This window comes from Thamnophis sirtalis, unplaced genomic scaffold, assembly GCF_051295495.1.
Source record: "Thamnophis sirtalis isolate CommonGarterSnake01/CBP01778 unplaced genomic scaffold, rThaSir2_p1.2 scaffold_6, whole genome shotgun sequence".
NCBI lineage: Eukaryota > Metazoa > Chordata > Lepidosauria > Squamata > Natricidae > Thamnophis > Thamnophis sirtalis.
Genome location: NW_028261386.1, coordinates 121,235,823 through 121,259,605, shown reverse-complemented (window position 1 = coordinate 121,259,605; position 23,783 = coordinate 121,235,823). Strand labels below are relative to the sequence as shown.

General features: G+C 34.2%; 1 protein-coding gene across 7 annotated transcripts in view; it reads left to right on the top strand.

The window, feature by feature from the left end:
- SENP6 (SUMO specific peptidase 6) overlaps positions 1–23,323 on the top strand; it is a 64,631-nt gene extending 41,308 nt beyond the window's left edge. For 5 of the 7 annotated variants that reach the window (XM_087718854.1, XM_087718852.1, XM_087718849.1 and 2 more), the window contains 12 exons: positions 619–804; positions 1,790–2,013; positions 4,545–4,651; positions 4,728–4,844; positions 5,880–6,002; positions 7,457–7,549; positions 8,537–8,961; positions 11,119–11,222; positions 17,196–17,284; positions 19,505–19,573; positions 20,206–20,356; positions 21,058–23,323. In XM_087718854.1, the coding sequence (XP_087574980.1) occupies positions 619–804; positions 1,790–2,013; positions 4,545–4,651; positions 4,728–4,844; positions 5,880–6,002; positions 7,457–7,549; positions 8,537–8,961; positions 11,119–11,222; positions 17,196–17,284; positions 19,505–19,573; positions 20,206–20,356; positions 21,058–21,255 (1,886 nt within the window). In that variant the 3' untranslated portion in view covers positions 21,256–23,323. The remainder of the gene's footprint in view (positions 1–618; positions 805–1,789; positions 2,014–4,544; positions 4,652–4,727; positions 4,845–5,879; positions 6,003–7,456; positions 7,550–8,536; positions 8,962–11,118; positions 11,223–17,195; positions 17,285–19,504; positions 19,574–20,205; positions 20,357–21,057) is intronic. The other 2 variants (XR_015697088.1, XM_087718853.1) reach the window with 2 other exon arrangements.
- The last annotated feature ends 460 nt before the right edge of the window (positions 23,324–23,783 follow it).

Sequence of the window (23,783 nt, the reverse complement as noted above, 5' to 3'; positions counted from 1 at the left end):
TTCCAGAGTAGTATAGGATGTGAAATGGGGGGACTCAGCTGCTTCTCCTACATAGGTTGATAATCTTCTATCCAAGCCCATTTCTTTTCTGATGAACATACTGCCTAGCATTGTATTAGTAGACTGCTCCTTTCATATTTGGACTTTCTTTGTAACTTCCTACAGAATATCCCTTTGGAATAAATTTGAAAAAAATGCCCACTTCCCATTCTGTTTGTAGAACAGGTTTTAATTTGATACCTTCCAAAGTGCAATCTCTTAATGGTTAAAGCTTTGAAGTTAACTTCAGAGAATAATGGGTTTTGTTCCCCACAATGTAATATTGGATGGACCAAAAAAAAATGAAGTAATAACTAACATTGCAATCTGACTTTTGTTTTTTTTATAACCTTTGAAATAACAATATTCTTTCTGTGTTTACCTTTTAAAAAAAATCATTTTAAAATTCATTTTGTCAGGCAAAAACTCAAATGTGTTTGACTAGGAAATATTTTATTATTTAATCTGTACAAATATAGACTAACCTTGGATGTTACTGGTTTATTCTGATAATAGTTTGCTATCATTTTGAATGAGTACTAATGAAATTTTGATTGAATATTTTTTTATTTTTTTTAGAGTCAGAAAATGATACTAGAGATATTAATTTAAAAACTTCTGAACTTACAAAGTGTGAATGGTGTGGTGTACGCAAATTGCCAGTGGTTTTCTTGCAAACTGTACCTGCTGCCTGCCAAAGTTTAAGATCACATCTGAAGATGAATAGGGAAAAAGATAATGTCTGGTATGATTGTAAAGGAGCAAGTAAGTAAATGTTGTTATGATCTTCTTCTTTTTTTTTTTTCGAATTTTATGAGCAGACTAGAATATGGCAAACTAGATTAGTTTTCATGCTGTTTTCTGAAAATATATAAATAATACAAGGTTCATTGTCTCTTTGTGATTCATAAATGGGGGCTGTGCATTTTCGCAGAGCCCCTTTGGAATTTTCTCGAGGCTATAAAATCCTTGGCAATAATCCTTATAGCCACATGTGCTTTGTAGCTAATGCCACATTGGGCATTATCATGCTGAACAATTTTTTACTATCATGGCAACAGCACCTTTAGAATCTGAATTTTTAGACTTCTAGACTATTTCTCCTTTTTACTAACGCCAATAATAATTCATTTCTTTGGGTTAATACGTACAAGTTTAGCTGTAAATAACGGTAAAGCATATATGCTATTTTTACATTCTTAGTAGAGATTCTTATTTTTGAGTAATAAAATTGTCCGATGATGTAAACTATTTTGGCAAGAGCCTAGTAAAAGCAAACTAAACTATTCTATTTAAAAGGAGCATTTGTGAATTCAGCATTCTGAAACTTACAGAAATTGAATGCATTTTCAATGGAACAACATTAGATTAAGAACTATTGTCTTTAAGACAGTAGTTTTAAAATTATTTTTCATCCAGCACTTCAGTTTAGAGATATTTGAATACAATACTAATGTGTTTGTGGACATGTTGTATTAACCCCAGGCTGCCTTTTTACTCAAATAAATTAGATGATCAACATGCAAATATTATGTTCAAAACACACAGATGACTATATCAATGGCTCCAACATATAGTCTCTTCATGTGGAGATTTTTTAATATATTGATCGAGGCCTCTTGCTTGTAATTATCTATTTCTACAGAACAATATGTAAACCTAAAAGAAGAATTTTGATTGCAGTGTATGTTACAATATTAAATTTATAATAAATTCATGGGCTTTTAACATTTTTTTTCTTTTTTCATAGATCCAGAGGAACAATACATTATTTTAATTTTTGAGACAAGTCTTGATCCTCATGCAAATGCAATATTTGAAAAATTAATAACTGAAATTGGTATCAGGAACAACATTTCTGAATTTTTTGTGAAAATTACGTTTGAAGAAGCAAACAGTAGGCTTGTGGCCTTTACAAAATCTTTTGAAGATACTAGAGGAAGCAGTGTCCCTAAAGAAAGCAAAACAAAACATGTAACTCTTTTAAAGAATTATTATTATTCCCACTATTTTATATATAATGTTGTCTAAAATATTCCATTAAAGAAAACACAAACCTATTTTTAGATTATGTATAAACTGAAAAAATGTAAAATATTTTATTGTAAAGACTAAGGTTTTTATTATGAAGATTTAATTGTAATTGTAATTTAATAAATTTATATGCCGCCCAATCCTGTCGGACTTTGGGCAGCTTACAAATACAAGAATAAAATAAAAAACTAAAATATAGAGAAAAGAGAAAAACAGATTTAAAAGTAACACACCATGCACTCAAACCTAAATGGGGCTGGACCTCATTTATGGGGTCAACAGCCCCAGGCCTGCCGGAACAGCCAGGTTTTAGTGGCTTTTCAGAAGGCCGAGAGAGTGCGAAGGGTCCGGATCTCTGCGGGTAGATCGTTCCACAGGGCCGGAGCAGCTACAGAGAAGGCCCTCCCCCGGGGGGTCGCCAGCCGGCATTGCCCGGTCGACGGTACCTGGAGGAGGCCCAGCCTATAAGATCTTATCGGCCGTTGGGAGGTATGTGGCAGGAGGCGGTCTCGCAGATAGCCAGGTCCTAGGCCATGTAGAGCTTTAAAGGTAATAACCAGAGCGCGTCCAGAGACATTTAAAAGCTAGCAAAGTCTGAAAGAGCCAGTCTATCACAAGAGAGAAGTATTCACATCACACTTCATTCCTGGTTTGTTTCTCCTTTGTTTGTTTTACTGGTATGCTAGTAATATGCTAGTAATACAAGGTTGTTCTTCCTGCTTGGTTTCTGTTTAGGTCTGTGGGTTTGTGTGTTTTAGTTCATGGAATAATTTTTTAAATCCACAGATAGGGTTGCTACTGTTGTTTTGTATTGTTTGTGAGGTGGGTTAGATTTTTTTTTAATCTTGCCTTGATTATGTTTCTAAGTAACTCAAAGTGACAAACATACATAATATTTTTCCCTTCTCCTGTTTTCCTCACAATGTCAGCCCTATGATGTGGGTTGGGCTGGAAAAGAGTGACTGGCCCAAGGTCACCCAGCCGCTTTTCATGCTTAAGGCAGGAATAGAAGTGTCCTGGTTTCTAGGCCAGCACCCTAATCAGATGTGATGCATTGTGTTCCTGTGTAGGGATGAAGTGTTTTGTTCATGCAAGTTATTATGAGGGTGATCATCTTTTCGTTTTAATACTTTATCTGTATTTTTATTTTCTGGTTTTGTTTTGGTGGTTATTTGGGAGGAGGGGTATATATTGTGCTTATTTGCCTGTCCTAGTATGCTAACTGTATTTGAGGGCAGTGAAGCTGGATATTTTATTTAAGAGGTCTGTGCGTTTATGTGTATGCGTGCATATACACACATTTTCTGTTTTCAAGATAATTTTTCTTGTGTTTTATGCTACATTTCTGAAGTCCATTTGACATTTGGAAGTAGATCTCCATCTCTGCTTTATATTTGAGGAGGAACTGCTAGGAGGGAGGGAAAAGAAGAGAAGAAAACAGTTAAACTAGAGGAATGATTCTGTTGATGGTTGGTGTTGTGAATTGATGGGAGGTTTGCTTTGTCATATAAACCAAGAGTAAGCCAGGATTTAGGGTTCAGACATAATGATTGCAAGTCACACATTTCACCAAGTCTCTATGGAGAAAGACTCAGCCTTTTCTCACAACAGAAATGGGATTAAGGACAGTGGCATCCATTACATTAAAAGTGTGGTGATAGCATCTGAATGGACTGCCAAATATTTCAACTGCCCCTTTAAATTTTTTTTAAAAAGCATATAATATAGAGAACTGTTTTAAACAGAGTAAGTAAGATTGTTAGCTAGATCTGGAGAGTGTGTGAAGTGAGTAAGGAAATGAGGAGCAGATTCTTTAGAAACAATAGTACATAAAGCTGACAAGGAAGCTGGAAATAGTGCCTAAAGTGATATCCAAATGATCCACTATTATTACAATTTGTTTTATTGTATTTCAATAATTGCTTAAGAAAAATAAGAGTTGTGTAATATTGTTCCTTTGTCAGCAAGGATTTAAATATGTTATGAAAAGAAAGGGATAATAAGGTTGTGTTACAACAGGCGCTAGGGATGGTAAACAAAGCAACTCAAACTGTACATTATAACCTTTTAAATGGAATAACAAAAGTATAAGAATGGCAAAGAAAAAGAATAACTATGTGAATGTATACCTATAATTGTATGTAAGAGAATAAATGATAGTAAGAATATAAAGCACAATATAGGTAAACAATATTTTGTTATAAATAGCTAAGTATAAATAAATATAGAATTGTACATAAAAATGGATAACGAATAAGGGGACCATGAATGCAAGATAGAAATGTATAGAAGGGAAAACACTAACTGTAAAGAAACCGATACGGAACTGCTGTATGATATATGATGGAACTTCTTGTTCCTATGTTGTTTTAAGTCATGTGTTTGTTTTTGTGGATGTGTTTATGTGTTTAAAATAAAAATAAAAAAAATAAAAAAATGTGTTATGACACTTGTTTCTTAATTTTCTTAAGGTTGTCTCTGATTCTAAAATGCAGCTGCAAAATGCAACACAGTTCCAGTTCTTTGAAGATGATGAAAGTGGAGAGCCACATACCGTCTTCATTGGTCCCATAGAAAAGTAAGACTTGGTTCTTCTTTTTGTAATGTTTTAACATTATATGACTTCAGCTTACTTGATATTTGTTTCTTTGCAGGTTGATAGTTTATCCTCCTCCTCCAGCAAAAGGGGGTATTTCTGTCACCAATGAAGATCTTCAATGTTTAATTGAAGGAGAATTTTTAAATGACGTAATAATTGATTTTTATTTAAAGTAAGTTGTGTAGTGTCCATTTCATGTAAAGTTAATTGAAAAATCCCTTAAATATTAAAATTCAACATTCAAAGCTAAGTAAAACCTTTGTTAGAAGTAGTCAAAATAACACAGAGGAGGATTTAAGGTTTTGCCTTCTCCAGAATTCTTTATCTGGCACAATATTAAATGAATAGACAAATAGGGGAGAACAGGGGTATTTAAAAATGAAATATGGTGATCCAGCCATGAAGTCAGAAGCCTCTCATTAGTCCTAAAATGAAGTTTTTACTTTTTTGCATATCTTTTGGTTAGTGATTTTGTAGTTTCTGCAGAGTGTTTCGAATGGTTACTTTCCCATACTCTGAAGAAGCAAAATATTAGCTCTCTTTTTTTTTAGCAATAGCAATAGCAGTAGACTTATATACCGCTTCATAGGCCTTTCAGGCCTCTCTAAGCGGTTTACAGAGAGTCAGCATATTGCCCCCAACAATCTGGGTCCTCATTTTACCCACCTCGGAAGGATGGAAGGCTGAGTCAACCCTGAGCCGGTGAGATTTGAACCGCTGACCTGCTGATCTAGCAGTAGCCTGCAGTGCTGTATTTAACCACTGCGCCACCTTGGCTCTGTTTATCTCTTACCACAGTTGATATATTTAGCTTTTTCAGCATTGTTGTTGTAAAGACCAAAGATTTGGGTTCCCTTTAAAAAACATTATTTTAAATATTTTTCCCCAAATGTATCATGATATTATTGTAGCTGAATAATAATCTAAGAAGCAGATCATTTTTGAGAATTATTACATTAAACTAGTATTGGAAATATGTTCTAAAACTTCTTTCAAAGTTTCACTGCATTTGGATGCTCCCCCTCATTCAGTAATGTCACTTCAGAGGCCATGTTCTGGTTGGAACGCAAAGGCAAAATAGTTCAGATGGTTCAAAGAAAAGATTTGAAATCTTACTTTTAAAAACATTTAAAGCAAATTGCAAATTGTGGTTTTATTTTCTAACTTTGTGCCAAATAATGTGTGTATTCTCTATTTCAAAATAAAGGTATCTGGTGCTAGAAAGGTTAAAAAAAGAAGATGCAGATAGGATTCATGTGTTCAGTTCCTTTTTTTACAAACGCCTTAATCAAAGAGAGAGAAGGAACCTTCAAGAAACGTCAAAGCTCACGTAAGTCCAGTTGAAAGATATTTGTAAAATTTCAGTTAGACAAGCTTTGTCTAACAGAAAAACAGGCCGTCCTCGACTTATGACCACAATTGAGTCTGAAATTTCTGTTGTTAAATGAGACATTTGTTAAGTTACTTTTGCCCCATTGTACAACCTTTCTTGCCACAGTTAAACGAATCACTGCAATTGTTAGTAACACAGTTATTAACTGAATCTAGCTCCCCCATTGCCTTTGCTTGTCAGAAGGTCGCAAAAGGTGATCACATGGCACACACACACACACACACCTAGGACACTGCAACCATCGTAAATACGAACCAGTTGCTAAGCATCTGAATTCTGATCACATGACCATGGGGTTGCTAAAATGGTTATAAGTGTGAAAAACAGTCATGAGTCACTTTTTTCGATGCCATTGTAACTTCGAACGGTCACAAAACGAACTGTTGTAAGTCAAATACTACCTGTAGTTATTTATGTAAAGCCAACACATACAATTTAATATGATTTTGATTTGATGTTGGGATCCAATAACATCTAGAGCTTCTAGCTTAGATAAATATGCTAATATAAGTTCCTGTATGGAAGATGGAAAATTAATCAATCAATCAAACAAACAGATGCAAGTCTTGGGTTAGCTGGGAAAAACTGAAGGTCTTCATGTTCTTGGTGTGTGTGTGTGTGTGTGTGTGTGTGTATATATATATATATATATATATATATATATATATATATATATATATATATATATATATATATATATATATATATATATATATATATATATATATATATATATAGCATCTGTTTGTTTGATTGATTGATTAATTTTATATATATTAGATTTTTTTTGATTTTTTTTTTACAACCCCCGGTATGCCCAAATATGGGAGGAAGATCACTACTTCTATTCTCTGTCCTTCAGCTCGTCACAAGAGACCATCCAGGCAGAAACCCAATATTTTTACTGTTGCCTTTTTGTACATTTTTGTTACATCAGCACAAATACAACATATATATATATATATATGTCACAACCCCTGGTATGCCCAAATACCCCTGGTATTTATCAGCACAAATATAACATTTTATTTATATATATTTTATTTTATTTATTTATTTATTTGTGTGTGTGTGTGTGTGTGTGTGTGTGTGATAAACTAGATTGTAACAGCATCTTAGGATTTATTTACTTTAAACTGAGTAGTATAGAAATGTGCATATCAATAAATGAAGGGTACCAATCATATGCTATAGCTAGCATGCATACCTTGACAAATTATTTCAACTTTCATATCTAATTATGCTGTAAAATAACTCTTCTTGAAGTATGGATACTATTACAATATAGTAATTAATAAATTCTCATTATAGATAGAAAAATAATACTTAATCCCCTAAATATCTTCTGAAAAATTATAAACACATTTCATTTCCTTTTAATTTATTCACAGAATTCAGCAGAAACGGCATGGCCGAGTAAAAACATGGACACGACATGTTGATATTTTTGAAAAAGATTTTATTTTTGTTCCTCTTAATGAAGCGTAAGTAATGTTTAGAGCATTAGAATTTCATTTATATTGGTAGAATCCACACATTGTATATTATTTCTTTTAACAGTAATTACTTATTGAGCATAATACATGAAAATAACTAAAACATACTTAAGATTAATTTATATAATATATGTGTAAGGTAAATTATAAAACATAGTTTACAAATCACGGTACAGTAAAACCTTTGGTCACGAACGCTTCTGACCACGACCAAATCGGGTTCCGACCCAAAAATTCACAATTATTTTTTGCAGCCAATTTCCCCCTCCATGTCATTTTTTTTGTAACTGTCAAATTTCCAAAATTAGGTTCGGTTCATGACCAAATTGGTTCATGACCAACGTTATGGAACGAATTATGATCGTGACCAGAGGTTCTACTATGGTTATGTTCAGAACCAAACATACACATTCTGATGTAATATGGTGTGTATGCCACTGGGACCTCTGATGGAGAGATCCTCAAAAGCATTCACAGGCTTCCCCTTCTCTTCTTTCACCTAGAAAAAGGGAATTCTTAATACCAAAGTTTTTCTTTTCCACTTCAAACTTGAGGGTGGGGTGGGTAGAATGAGGTATAGTGACATGCCTCAATATACCTTGACAGCTGCTCTAAACATCTTTGTGGCAAGGAGTAGACCATATTCTTTCTCTTCCAGCTCTTAACAGGAAGAAATTAAATGGGATACATGCTCTAATTCTATTCTCAGGGACTGATTCAATATCAGTCCCTGAGAATAGAAAGAATATCTCAAAATATCTCTGAATAGGCAGGCTTCATTTGCTGGCCTCCCATTTTAGTTCTCAAGGTCTCAAGACAAATGAGCAGGTGGGGTTTTTTTTTGCTTGATGTTGTGTAGAAATATAGCATATCAGGAAGAAGAGGTAGGGTAGCATTGTGAAAATGTATTGAATACTTTTAGAACATGTTATGAAGATACATGTTTTAAATTCCTTTGTTCTTTTTCACTTGCAGTGCCCACTGGTTCTTGGCTGTCATCTGTTTTCCAGGTTTAGAGAAGCCAATATATGAGGCTAATCCGTTTTACCAGGAAAATGTACCTCCACAGGTTAAGTCGTCGTCTTTGGATCAAGATAGAAGTGCTTCATCTCCTGTATGTGCAGAAATGGATCTATTGCCGCAGTCCCCTCTAACAAGGAAATTGTTCAGCAAAAAACATATGGCAGAATTAACTGACACAAACACGGATTCGGAGGAGAGTGAACCATTATACTGCAAAAGAAACTCTTCTGAGAAAAGTGGCTTTAAAAAACTAAATCATTTGAACAGCACTGTAGAAGAATTCAGGACTATGGAACCCATATGTCCTAAACATGATCCGAAAACTTCAGAGGCAAATGGAATGCAAAATGAACATAAAATTCATATCCAAGCTAGTGGTATGTAGTCTTATCCATTTAATTTTGTTTTAGTATCAGGGAATTTTAAAAAGTACAAAAATGTTGTACTTTAGGAACAACTGTAATTTAGAGCGTGATATTTAGATTGTAGATGAGACACTAATGGGTATGTACTCATAATTACATTTCATGAACAAACCACTATAATGTTGAAGTGTGCTTAAGTCAGAAATTATCAACATAATTTGTTTTTGTACTGGTAGATTTATATATTTAAAACTATTTTAGGTTATCTTTATAAGCAATGTTCAGGTCGACCTCAAGAGCCGAGGTGGCGCAGTGGTTAGGGTGCAGTACTGCAGGCCACTTCAGCTGACTGCTATCTGCAGTTCGGCGGTTCAAATCTCACCGGCTCAGGGTTGACTCAGCCTTCCATCCTTCCGAGGTGGGTAAAATGAGGACCCAGACTGTGGGGGTGATATGCTGACTCTGTAAACTGCTTAGAGAGGGCTGAAAGCCCTATGAAGCGGTATATAAGTCTAACTGCTATTGCTATTGCTATGTTAGATTCTAAGTACAAAAGATCCAAAGCTTTATTGAAAGCTTCTGAGATAACTTAATTGAGAGGACTTCCACCTGAGAATCCTAGAAAACCATCTGTGAATTAGAGTAAATATTTAGTCAATCATTCTATATCACAAAGTAGCCAGCTGGATGCACCTTAAGGACTGTTGCTCCTCATAACTTAAGAAATACTGCTTATGGTTTAAGAAGCAGCAAATAGTTGTCAGCGTACTAGACACTGATCATCCGAAACTCTATTGTGAGATTGCAGTTGGTGCAGTCTTTGAGGCTTAAGAAAGAAATAATGATATTTCTTAAGGAGCCAAGGTGGCGCAGTGGTTAAATGCAGCACTGCAGGCTACTGCTAGATCAGCAGTTCAGCGGTTCAAATCTCACCGGCTCAGGGTTGACTCAGCCTTCCATCCTTCCGAGGTGGGTAAAATGAGGACCCAGATTGTTGGGGGCAATATGCTGACTCTCTGTAAACCGCTTAGAGAGGCCTGAAAGGCCTATGAAGCGGTATATAAGTCTACTGCTATTGCTATTGCTATTGCTATTTCAGAGCTAGAAAAGATGCAACAAGGCAATCAAGAAATTTAGGCAGTTAGAACAGGTCTGTTGTGAAAAAAGATTGCAGCAATAGGGTCTTATTTAGCCTGGAACAAAAAAAGATATAAGATAGTTGATAGTCATATAAAAGTATGCATAACATAGGTAACACAGAAAGAGAAAAATTGTCTCTCACGCAATATTGGAATCCATTGAAGTTAAATGCAAGGAAATTTGGAGCCAACAGAAGAACAGACGTTTACATACAGCCCATAGTGAAATTTATGGGATTTACTGCCAGCAGTTGAAATACTATTAAGCACTTTGGATGCTTTTAAGAGGGAACTGAATCAATTCATTGAAAAGTATAAGACCATTGTAGCAACAGTTTTATTTTTATTTTCCTTCTAATAATTTTAAGTATTCAGTTTACCATTTTTATTGTAGCACATTGGATTGATATTTTCATTAAATTGTTCACAGGAACTCTAATACCCCTTTCATCTGATCTTTCTCCTGAAAAATCTCTTCTGTGTCCTTAGTAACAGAAAATTCCGTTTTCTTACTATTTCCCTATCTTCCTTTAGTATATCTTTAATAGTTTTTGACATCCAGTGGCCTCCATGTTCAGTTTCCTTGTCCAAATGCATTTCAACTTTTCATTGTTGCTTTTTTATTTGTCACGTACAATGATTTTGTTTTGTGTTTTTTGCATCCCTTATCAGCTCTTTGCATATTATTTGGCTTTCCTCATTTTCACAACTTTTTTTTTTGAAGAAAGTCTTTTAGAAGATCTCTGGATTGCTCATAAGCTATTATAGTATTATTCTAGACTTGTGATATTTTTCTGATCTGAACAGATAGTAACTTATTCAAACAATATCAACCAAAGATGTAAGGAGTTTAAAGTTGTCAAAACAAAGCTGAATCCTTTTTAAGAAGAATGATTTATGTTAAATAATAATAATAATAATAAATAAGTAATATTCCTTTGGAGATTTAACCTTTTTTGGCCTAGTTATGATAATGCTTCTTTATGTTCTTTTCTTTATATTGTTTCATTAAACGTCATGATTAATACAGATGGTTTACAGAAAATCAGGCTAAACTGTAGCGAAAAATCTGCTGACAGCAATAAACTAAATGAAGATGAGCTCATAGATTTTTCAGAAGACCAAGATAACCAGGTAAAACATCTAAAACAACATGGTTAGGTAACTGTTATTTTTGTATACAGAGTAAGCTTTTCCAACAATGTTTTAAAAACAGTGAAAACAAGCACAATGAATACAGTACAAGTATAATGAGTGTAGTAATCATTCTTTGAACAGCTTGTTAAAATGATTGTGTTTTAAAATATTGTTTGTTGTAGCATAGGTAAGGTTGAGATGATTTCAGTTTGTGAATTTGAGAGATATACACGAGGACATTTAAAAAGCTTGCAGTAATTGGCTGGGTTCAAATATGTTTCTAGTCCATAAAATGGTTTGCTTGGTTTGGAATTATTGTGTTGTATATAGCCATATTAAGTAGCTGTAAATAATTTTTGCTGTAGTTGTCATTCGGAAACTTTATGGATTGAAGGCAGGAACCAAATTTACATGGAACAGTTGTGTAAATACAGAATAGATATCAATGTACAAAGATGGGAGAAATGACTAAGAATCCATTGTTTTGAAAAGACAGGAGAAAAAAGCCTAGGATCAAAGGATTAACCTTTGATCTGAGGGAGAGAGGGAAAGGAGACCCAGACCAGACAGAGAGACAGACAGAAAGACAGACATTAGGCAAAGAGACATTAGGCAAAGAGAGACATTAGGCAAAGAGATTTCAATTTAAAGTAGGCTGATCATCTGGGCCTTTATGGCTTTTTAATATATACAGTAAAAGTGTTTTATCAACATAATGTATTTAAAAGCCTTTGCTATTAGTTAGTGAGTGCAGTATGTCAGGTTTCTGGGTGGTGGTGATACACTGATGACTCTTCTATGAAATCGCGAAGAAGCCAGTACAGGTGGTTTTCAGTTTAGGACCATTTGTTTAAGGACTGTTCAAAGTTATGATGGTGCTGAAAAAAGTGACTTACAAAGGGGCCCTACACGTTAAACCATTGCAGCTTCTCGATGGTCGTATGCTCAAAATTTTGGCACTTGGTAACTGTTGCAAGTGTCCCGTTTGCAACCTTCCTAGGGGACTTCCAACAAGTAAAGTCAGCGGGGAAGCCAGATTTGCTTAATGGGCATTTGATTCACTTAATGACCATGCAAAAAGGTCATGAAATCGGGCACGACTTGCTCGACAGCCCCATCACTTAGTGACTGAAGTATCAGTCCAATATGTGCTAATACGTCAAGGACTATCTGTAATGAGTTACTCAATAAACCATGGTAAAACAAGCTCTAAATTAGCAAACAGACAAGTGCTTTGATTACTGTTTTAAAATAAAGTAGCAAGATAACAATTGATATTTTGTTTCATACAGTAGTACATTGGTGGAAATGTAAAGGTTTTGTGTGTGTGTGCATGGACACATGCAAGCATGCTTAGAATTTTTTTACTGTATCTCTGCCATATGTTCATTAAAAATATTACAATCTTCTCTAATCTCTTCTCTGGATGGCACTTTCATAATCATATTTCCAGTACTATCCACTAGAAGGCAAGCTTTACCCATTTTTCTGATCACAAAAAGTACTGTACTTCCATAAAGACAGACTACTACACAGTTATTGTTGTCAAGAGAAAGTTAGGATTACTTGTAAGGTTTGATTTTATTATATTTCTTCAAATTTGCTAGGTATGATTTTTTTTTCATTCATGTAAGCTTTGTTCAAATCAGTTTTCACAAAGATTCAAAGAAAAGGAAATTTCTGCTTTTTGTTCTTTGAGGAAGCCTCCACAATATAGGGTCTAGGCATATTCTATACAGCAAAGAGGTGAGGAAATATATGCATCGATCTGCAGAAAGACAGAAAGTATCTCAGTTTCCTTTGGTTTGGTATTTTCTCAGGAAATATAGCAGTGATTTTTATATATATTTCCCAAGAGCAGCCAGAAAGCAGATGTTATCTTTGGCTAAACTGTGTGCACCATTTACAGTTTGTCAACCATATTGCTAACCACCTTTTTTAAGCATGTGAATTTACATTTTTTTCCTTCCTAATAGTTATGTAATGATTCCTTACTGCAATGTTATGTGTTAATAGATCTCAGCTGCTCAGTTTTATCTGCAAGAATAATTATAATAATGTACAAGATACTGGCAGTAATAGCCCAAAGGCGTCTTGGATTTGGCTGTAATCTGCTGATATATGCTTAAATTAAATATTTGGAAAAGGAATTTAGTTGTAAGGAATTTGAATTCATTTTCTCAGTTGTCTTTCTCACAGTTTGGTTTGCTTTATAAATGTTTCAGTAATTGTACAAAGTTTAATTCTGCATTACCAAAGTCTACAAATCAAAATGCATTATACCACTATCTGCTTTGACTCTTTTAGTTTAAAGTAATTAAGAAGTCAACTTTTGTTTCAATATTAATTGTTTTAACTATCAAAGAGTTTAGTTTGGAAGTTCACAATTGAAGTCAAAGGTGCTTCAATATCCTGGACTGAAAATCATAATTGTTTGACTTTTAGTTTTTTAAATCATGTACTTTTTTAAAATGAAATTCACTAACAGCTAGTTAGATAATAAAAATTTCAAAGCCTTGTAGTTTGAAACATCTGATCTTTTAAGGAAAAAATAATCCAGTAAAATAAAATCCAGCTTTCATCTTATACAAATGTAAGCAGAAGGTCAACTCCACCTATAAATTGCATCTGTAGGCTGGAAATTGTGTTTTAAAAGTCATCTAGATCTTCAGTTTTTGTCAGTTTGCAAACAACCACAATAAAAGGCTTAAATATGTTTTCTGCAACTATATGTACCCTGATTGCTTTTCTATGTGATCTTATGCTCTTCATTACGCAAAGATTTTTAGTATAAGGCTAATAGTGTTTTGAGAGAAGATTTTGAGTTAATAGTATTCTAGTGGGGGGGAAAATCTGTAGTAGCCTCTGTTTTCTATTTTCTTCAGAACAGAATTCAAAACATTTTGGGAGTTGTGACCTCGGTAAACGGCGATGTGCAGCTAGCTGCTCTTAATTCTTTTTACTCTAAGCTCACAAAAGTAGTGGTAGTCCATGCTGAATATTAATCAATTACAGATTTGGTGAAGGGCTTGATTTTAAACAAATAAATAAGAGCATAAAATAAAAGAAACAACTGGAAAACAAGTCATCTTGATCAAGTTTTCTTTTTGGCTTTTTCAGATTATTTATTCAATAAAGCAACTTCTTTTTTCTATGCTGATGCTTTTGTTAGCACATAGATGTAGCTGGTAGCAACAAAATAATCAAATAAAAGTCTACCACTGCTTTTTGGATTGCATAAATAATGTTATTCGTGCTGTCAAAAAACAGCAGCAGCCTTTTATTTGTTTAATCTTTACAAGAGAACCAATATGCCCAGCATGTACTCGCACCCAAAGCTCAAAAAAACTATCCCAAATTACCAGAAAATACTTATCAAATGAATGCTATTTTCCCCAAAGCAACAAAAGTTACTCTGCTTTAGTTTTTATGAGGCATATACCATATTTTTTGGAGTATAAGACGCACCTTTTTTCCTCAAAAAAGAGGCTGAAAATCTGGGTGCGTCTTATACATCGAATACAACATTTTGTGCCTCCGGAAGTCCTGCCCCTTCACCAAAATGGCCGTGCATACCTTTATGGAGGCTTTCAGACAGCTCCTGAAGGTTGGGGAGGGCAGAAATGAGCAAATAATGGGGCATTTTTTGCCCCCTCCCCAGCAGCACTCTACAAGCCTCCATAAGGCTATGCATGCAATTTTTTTGACAAAAAACAGGCCCGTTTTTTGCTTGTTTTATTCCCCCAATCAGGAACACTCTGCAAGCCCCTCCCCAAGGCTATTCATACCTTTTAAAAAAATAAAATGGGCCCGTTTTCGTGAAAAACGGGCCATTTTTGGGAAGTTTGCAGAGTGCAAAAACTTTTCCCCCCCTTTTGGAAAGCTCTTTAACTGATTGATGAGAATTGCATTGATCAAGTGCTGTGCCACCAGAAACAAAGTCTTAGGTGCTGCAGATTGTCAGCGATTTCCTTCTTCAGCACATGGATAAATACCCCTGGAAACATGTACTTACCTACCTACTCCCTCTCTCTCCCTACCTACCTACTGTATTTCTCTCTCTCTCTCTCTCTTCCTCCCTCCCTCCCTCTCCATCTACCTACCTACGTACCTACTCTCTCTCTCTCTCCCCCTACCTATCAACTGTATGTCTGTCTCTATATATTTCTCTCTCTCTATCCCTCTACCTATCAACCTACCTACTCTCTCTCCCTACCTATCTACTGTATTTCTCTCTATTTCTCTCTCTCTATCCTTCTACCTACCTACCTACCTACACACACACACTCCCTCTCTCCCTACTGTATTTCTCTTCCTCTCCCTCTCTATCTACCTACCTACCTACTTTTTTTTTAATTTGCCTCTTCAAAACCTTGGTGCGTCTTATACTCCTGTGCATCTTATATTCTGAAAAATACAGTAGCTGCAACTATCTTCTTTTCTCCCAGTAATTTTTCTCCAGCACCATCTGAACCTATCTAAACTAGAGCAATTAACTAGGACCTACTGTTGTCCTGGCGATACTGGAAACTTACTGAAAAAGGACAACTCAGTCATAAGTCAAGAAATAGCCATTGGGACATTCCAAATAATACTATTCAAAACAGCCACATTTTGTTTCATGCTTGGACAAAAACAGCAAATTTGGTTTCACACTTGATTCCTCCATCTTTCAAACCTTCAATTTCATAGTTAGATAGTTTCAAGGCAATCCGTGTCCCTGCTGTTTTGTATTACATTGATCATGTTAATTTCTACAACCAAATGAGCTGACTGATGAAATAAGTGTGCAATGTTGACTTACATCCAGTGTTTAATTCGAAAGAGTCATTCTTCTGAAAGGAAGAAATACATTTTTGAGCTGATGCAAGAATTATTTTATCATGATCATATTTATGTGCACCTCCAAATGATAGATGCAAGCCACCCAGAATTGTTATGGAATGGGGTATCCTCCAGGTCAAATAAATAATTGATATTTGTATGAACCAAAGACAAGAGGGCTAATTCAAATGCTTTTTGCAACTCTAATTGGATCAATGGGGAGAAAATATGATGTAGCTGTGGAGTTGCATGCATGCCTTCTAACTGCTGAAAAAGAGTGAAAGAGGTGTCTTTAATATTTTACAGGATTGTAAAGTTAATGCTGTACTATGATATAATTTTTAAATTAGAGTTTAATCATGTATATGAAGAAATATGCATTTTGATAAACACTGATTCCAAGATTAGTTTTTGATGTGTAAACTGATATGTCCCCAAAGACTTCGTGAAATTACTTGGTACAATCCTATGTGTATTGGGAGATGACATTTCAACAGTGCATTTGAATACCTTAAATGAACTTTTGGCTTATTTTTTTCTTAACCTCAAAAAGCGAAAACACTTTTTAAAAAAATAGCTACTAATGAAATAATTATTTCCATGCTAAGAAATTCATTATGGAAATTAAAGACTGGTCAATTTTTGATGACCGTTACATTACAATTATTAACATTATTAAGGAAAGTTAGAGGATGATAAATATGCTGGGTTACTTTTATATTGTTTAATAATGCTCCAATGTAGCTTTTTGAGAAATGGAGAGTAAGCAGATACCAGGATCGCAAAATCCACGGTACTTTATTTGTATTAGCAACTTGAGATTCTTCTCCCAGAGCAGATGCAAAAGACATAATGAAATATGGTAAATGATTTTAGAAATTTCTTTTGAATAAAGTATCAGAAGTAAATGGAGATTACTATGCTTTTACATACATACGTACGTACATACATACATACATATGTTTACCCCAATTTTTAAAAATCTCAAAGGTATATTTGGAAGGTAACATTTAATTGCTACTGTTGTTAAAGTTTGGGGAAACTTAATTTCTGCTTTTGTACTTCAAATCATGTAGTAGATTAGATCCCTGTTTTTCTCATAACTCTGATTTCAGACATATTAAAATAGGTGTGTTTTTTTTCTAGGAGAATAGTAGTGATGATGATGGTCTTGCTGACGATAACTGTAATTCAGAATTAGGACAGTGGCATCTAAAGCCGACCATATGCAAACAGTAAGTTTTCAATTAAGATATTTATAACTTATATACATCTTCAGATCAGCTATAAAGATGAAATGCCATCTTGAAAACTATTAAAATTTTCGCTTCCAAACTGTTTGTCATTTTAAAAATTCTTTATAATTTACTTTTGTATTACGGGTAGTCCTTGCCTTATGCCCAAAATTTATGTTGCTAAGTGAGAGATTTGTTAAGTGAATCACTGCAGTTGTCAAGTTAGTATTACAGTTGTCAAATTGAATCTGGCTTCCCCATTGACTTTGCTTGTCAGAAGGTTACAAAAGGTCACATGACCTTGGAACCGTCATAAATATGAGTCAGTTGGCAAGTATCTGAATTTTGATCATGTGATCACGGGGATGCTGCAGTGATTGCAAATGTGAAAAAGTGTTATAAATCACTATTTTCAGTGCCATTGTAACTTCATACGGTCACTAAATCAACTGTTGTAAGTAGAGGACTACCTGTATTGTTAGCTTTCAAAGTCTTTTTTGGAATACTAGTCTGAAGGGGAAATTGGACCAACTATTTGTTCCATCTATTTTCTTGACAGAAAATCTTCACTAAATCTTCTGCTTCAGTAGAGAAGCCCGGATCCAATTGTAGTCTTCTGAGGGATAATAATCTAAGTTCTCTCACAATTTTGATTAGATGTGTCCATTGTAAATATATTCTTCATCAAACTGAGCTAAATTCAGAAAAAACAGACATAATTGATAATTATTGTTTGATAAGGGGTGAATTATGTTTGCCGTGAGACTATTATGTCGTTAAGCTAGACCTTGGCCCAAGTTGATTCTGAGAGCTGGTTGTTCATTATCTTGCTCCCTGGCTGACATCTAAGAATGGGTGATCCATGGATTATTAGATCAGATGCCAGCTTTTCTTTGAAAAGGGGGGAAATTATTTAAATGTCCCAAGATTTTTACCTCAAATCTATTTATGTTACTTCCCCCTACTCCTTCCATTCAATTGTGTTTGATTCTCAAAGACTGCCCAGAGAAGTCTCTGCAGTTTCCTTGGCAAAGTTTTTCAGAAGAGGTTTCCATTTGTTTTTTTCCTAGATCTGAGAAAACAATTTGCCTAAGGTGACTCAGCTGGCCTTATGTCTAAGCAGGGACTAGAACTCACAGTCTCCTGTTTTCCAGACTGATGCCTTAACGTCTACCTCAAACTGGCTATCACTTTAATGTTTTTATGTTATAATCAGTTTCTTAATTGTTTTTGTAATAGGAAGTTTTAATTTTCATTAGAATTGCCCCCTTAAATCCAAGTAGTTCCCTGACTGAGAAAAGAATAATGCTGTTACAGTTTTGAATAAATCAACTGGATGTAGAACAGAGTATATTTCTGAAGTCTTATTTTTCCAGATTTCATTAAGTGAAATTATATATAGAATTTTCAAGTTAAAATTGCATCTGTCCTCTTGGAATAATGTGGAAAAACAATTTATTCATTTGTTTATATTATTTCATGTCATAGATGTACATATTTTAAAAAAGGGCTTAAAGAAGTGCATCAGAATTTGTATTTTATTGAGTAGCAGTCTCTCTGCTATGTAGTAAAATACCTGTATCTTTTTTACAGGTTTCCTTGTAAGTCTGAATAAAGATGTCCCTACTTGAAGAATTATATAAGACATACTTTAATCAAGCAATATATTTAATTTTTTCAACGTTGCAAAAGTTCCACAAAAACCGTTTTTGAAACATACATAGCCCAGTCTGTAGCACTGTTCTAAGCATTAATTTTCAAATATTATATAAAATACAGGCCAACTTCAACTATTTTTTTCCTTCAGGAAGAGCTTAATAAATAGTAACAGAGTCTCTTGCTCTATAGGGAAGAATGTTGAATGTAGCTTTTTTTCTAATATTGTTCAAATATCATTGAACAAATTTTAAAAAAGTTTTTAAACTATCACAGGTCCCAAAAATGTGTAGTATTTCAGAGCTATTTTCAGTGTACCTATTTTTGTTCTATTTGGACCTGTTTTTATAACAAAGGTTCTTACTCAGTCTTGAATTTAATCAAAAGCTAAATCTAGTTATAGATCATCATGCAATTTTTGTAGACTTCATATTGGGATGAAAACAAAATTGAGTACCATATTTATTCATAATGTGAAGAGAAAAAGGTTCTTCATATCTGTAACCAAAATGATTTAATGTGACAGTATAGTAAAGAAGTGAAAACATACTATATCTTTTTTAGGCCTTGCATTCTGCTCATGGATTCACTAAGAGGCCCTTCCCGATCAAATGTTGTCAGAACACTAAGGGAGTAAGTAATTAGTTTCTATAATATTAAAGTATCTTCCTATTGTGGCCTGTGTCTGCTGGCCCCTCCAGCAGCCGAATCAGAGGAGGAGGAGGTGTGGGAGTCAGGGTCAGCATCTGGGCAACTTGGGAGCTCTGAGGGGGCAGAGACAAAGGAGGGAGAGAGGGAGAGAGGGGGTGCAGAGCCTGAGCAGTTCATCAGCCCTCAGATGGAAAATCAACAGCCCCCATGTCCGGAGGTGGTTGATGAAGAAGAGGAGGAACGGTTGGGTCCAGTGCTTCACAAGTGGCTGCGCAGAAGCCAGAGAAGAAGAGAGCAGTGGAAAGCCGGGGGGCCGATCCTGGGGAAGGAAGAGCCATCGCTGCTAGCGAGGCCCCGCCCTAGTTCTGGGGATAAAAGGCAGCGGGCAGAGATGAATGGATGTGGCAAACAACTATTCATTTTTCAGATGGATGGACTTGTTAGCCTGCGAAAGAAAACTTTTGCCGGGCTGCCAGCATTCCTATTAAAGGAATCTTTTGAGTTCACATCAGAGGGTTTGTTGTGTTTGGGGAGCTGGGTCAGAACACTTCCATATTGGAATGCTCAATAAAAATGGTCTTCTTCTTGTGCTTGTTTGATTTTTGTGGTTGCAGGTATTTGGAAGTAGAATGGGAAGTAAGGAAAGGGAGCAGACGAAGTTTCTCCAAAGATGTCATGAAAGGCTCAAACCCCAAAGTGCCACAACAGAACAATTTCAGTGATTGTGGAGTTTATGTTTTACAGTATGTGGAGAGCTTTTTTGAGGTGAATTTCTTGGTTGTTGAAATGTTATGTTGGGATTTTTGATTTAACAAAAAGGTGTTTTTTTAAAAAAAATAAAAGGTTATTTAATTTGGTTTCAATATTTCATTTACTTTACATATTTTATATTTTGCATTGTTTTAAAATGGCAAGTAATTATTAAAATTATACACACAGACATGTAAAATTAGCACAGTATAAACTGTGAATAAAATAAATGCAGTAATGTCTGCCCAAACAGTGAAAGAGTTTTGGTTTATTAATAGTGATTTTTTAATAATAGAACTGTGCAGGTGCATTCTTAGATGCATTCTCTATTTGTTTCATGCTTCTAAAGAAGTCAAATAATGTTTGGGCGTGTGGAGTGACTTAAAAGTTTGTTTTCTAGAAATAAGCTCATAGAAGGGTAGGAAGGTAATCCCCAGAAAAGGAGAAAAGTATGAAAATATTATCTTAGTTGTAGCTGTATGGGAAGACTTCTTAGTAGTCTTGACTGTTGAGTAAGACTATTGTGAAATGCTGCTGAGGGATAGAGCTGGATCCACAGAAAGGCACCATCATTGAAACTTTATAAATGTGCATGAAGGATTTTGGAAAAGTTTCAAATGTAACATTGACAAGATTTTAAACTACTTTGTACAATGTTATTGTGTAGAAATCCCTTGTAGATGCTATTGTAGACACTATTGTTTGGTTTCTCCTAGACTCCTATTCTAAGCTTTGAATTACCAATGAATCTAACAGACTGGTTTCCACGTCCAAGAATGAAAACAAAACGAAAAGAAATAAAAAACATAATCCTGAATCTACAAGAACAACAAAACAAAGAAAAGAAGGGGCAGAAAGACAGTAATCTAACAGAGAAATATTTTCCGGAACGAACAGAATTTATCAGCAGCTGAATCTTTTGTCATATGTTAGCCATACATCAATTTTTTTAAAAAAAGGGAAAAAAACACTCTGAAATTTACTTGTCTCTACCAAAACAAAGGACTTCTAGTATTATCAGTAAGTAAACTTACTGTTAAGGATATAAATCCAATTCCCCCAATGTATTAAGTAGAATAATCTGTATATATGTTGATTAGGCCAACTTTTTTCAATCTTTGTAATTATGTTTTTCACTACTTAACCTTTGTTATGTGTTTCCGTTTATAGAACTTAATAGCAAATTTTAGACACAAATAAATAAAATATTTACAGGATAAATTGGTTAACCTTTTTCTGTGTTAAGTAAAATGATCATTGAATATTTCCCAGTAAGACTTCTATATTGCATGGGGAATGCTTATGTAGAAAGGTAATCAAATTCATATTTTAATTTACAATTGCCATTACAAGATGCTTCAGAAATGTGCAAAAAAAAAATTAAGAATATGTCTAAATGCATTGTGTTTCCAAGGTGAGTGGTTTGCATTTAAAACCAAGTGCAGGCAATGCAATATTCAGCAACAAATGCTTCAGATACTGGGAGAAGTAACTTCACAAGTACTTGGGAAATGCTGCTTTCTGATTGCAAGTCTTACTCAAGCAGTATTTAAATAGAGTCTGAAAGGTTGGCTTGAGTATTTCTGTTAGATCCTCCTTTATTATTTTATGTGGTTTCTGAATGTTGTTTAAATGTATTTTCACAATCCTTTCATTATAAAATTGTATTTTTGGTAAATGTAGCAGCAAATTGCCCACCTTAAATTTTCTGCCAGAATTCTGAATGTTGCATTCATATGTGCTTTATCTATCTGAACTTTTTTTAATGTATGAGTACTATTTTTTGTAACGCACAGAAAAACCAAAATATTGCTAGACGTCATTGCTTGCTTGCTTCTTACTTAACTAGAAGTCTCTAATAATTCTAAGTCATCTTGTTGACGTTATTTCCATGATGTAATTTGATTTTTAAAGTGTATAAAAAGACAATAGCCTTCTTCTACCAACCTCTAAAAAATCCAAAAGGAAACAACTAGGTCCTACTACATTTTAAAAATACTCACAAGTTATTGTCCTCAAATGAGGAGACTGAAACACTTTTGCAAATATGTGTGTTGAATAATGCCTTTGTTAAAAAGAAATTCTTCTTGTTGGGAAGGAAGATGCCTTTGATGTAATAAATGAAAAATATTGTAGATGAAACAGGCAATATTGCCATTGCAACATACAATCCTTTTCACGGTAGAACATTCTATGTAGAAAGTATTATATTTGCACCCAATTTTTACTCTTATTATGTTGATGTCACCTACACAATAGACATATTTTGTACAGGATCAGAGATTGCTTTGCCAAAGAAAAATTCTGAAGAATACATCGCTTTAGTCTGCTGCCCTGCATTTACCTTGTTTAAATCCTATAGACTTAAATGTAACAATAATAGGATTGTAACTTAGTGGCAAAGCTTTCCATGTTTTCCTCCATAAATTATTTTTAATAGATGCACAACAGTAGGGCTCTCATAACACTATCAGTATTAAAATAAATGAATTGAGATTATTTGTTCCTACAAATTAACATACAATCAATTATTGGTACTAAGAAAGACAGACAAACATTTATTCTACATTTTCCAGTCCATGTCTAACATTTGTCCAAGTAGCAGTAGAAAAGAGAAGCAACAGTAAACAATGGGTTGATAACAAATGTAATGTACTTATTTTGATATTTTTTTTAGTGTTACTTGAACACATTGTAGGGAAATTTTACATAGCAAAATGCACATTCTCGTGCAAGATTATTTGTTGCAATATTTGGATTTATATGAAATTAGATTTTGCTTTTGTTTTTAATAGGTTGTGGCCTATCCTAGTTTTTATTTGTTTGGTTCTGTTCCTGAGAATGGCCTGGAGCTTGTATTCCTTTTCAAGATGTGAAGAATGCAATGTTTCTCTCTTAATATTATGGTAAAGGATCATTCATGCAGCAAGCTGATAAATATGTTGACAAAGATTTATTTTTTTAATAAAACATTAAAAACAATTGAAATGACCATGAGTATTTGTAATACATATTGTTTAAGTATACGTGGATGTGTTATTAATAACAGTCTTTAAATATAACTTGTCCATTGGAGATTAACAAGCACCTAAATTCAGGTATTAGATTATTCTAGAGCTGTTTTTTTTCCTTCTCATTTTAAAATTTACCTATGGTAGAATACATTCATTATACTTAACATTTATAAAAGATAATTTTAAATTTAAAAACATTGGGCTGGTTGTTTTTTTCTAGTACCTTCAGATTTCATCTCTCTCCTCCATCTTCCCTTTTTTGCAATCTTATACAATCTTATTTGGGAGGAAGATTTGTTAAATATTAGCAAGCCTTCTGAATAGATTTATTTGATTGGATTCTTTCTTAAAAGTTACTGTGTATCTATTTTTATGATGGCGCAAGGACACAGTTCAGTTCACTAAAAGGAATATGAATAAATGAATAT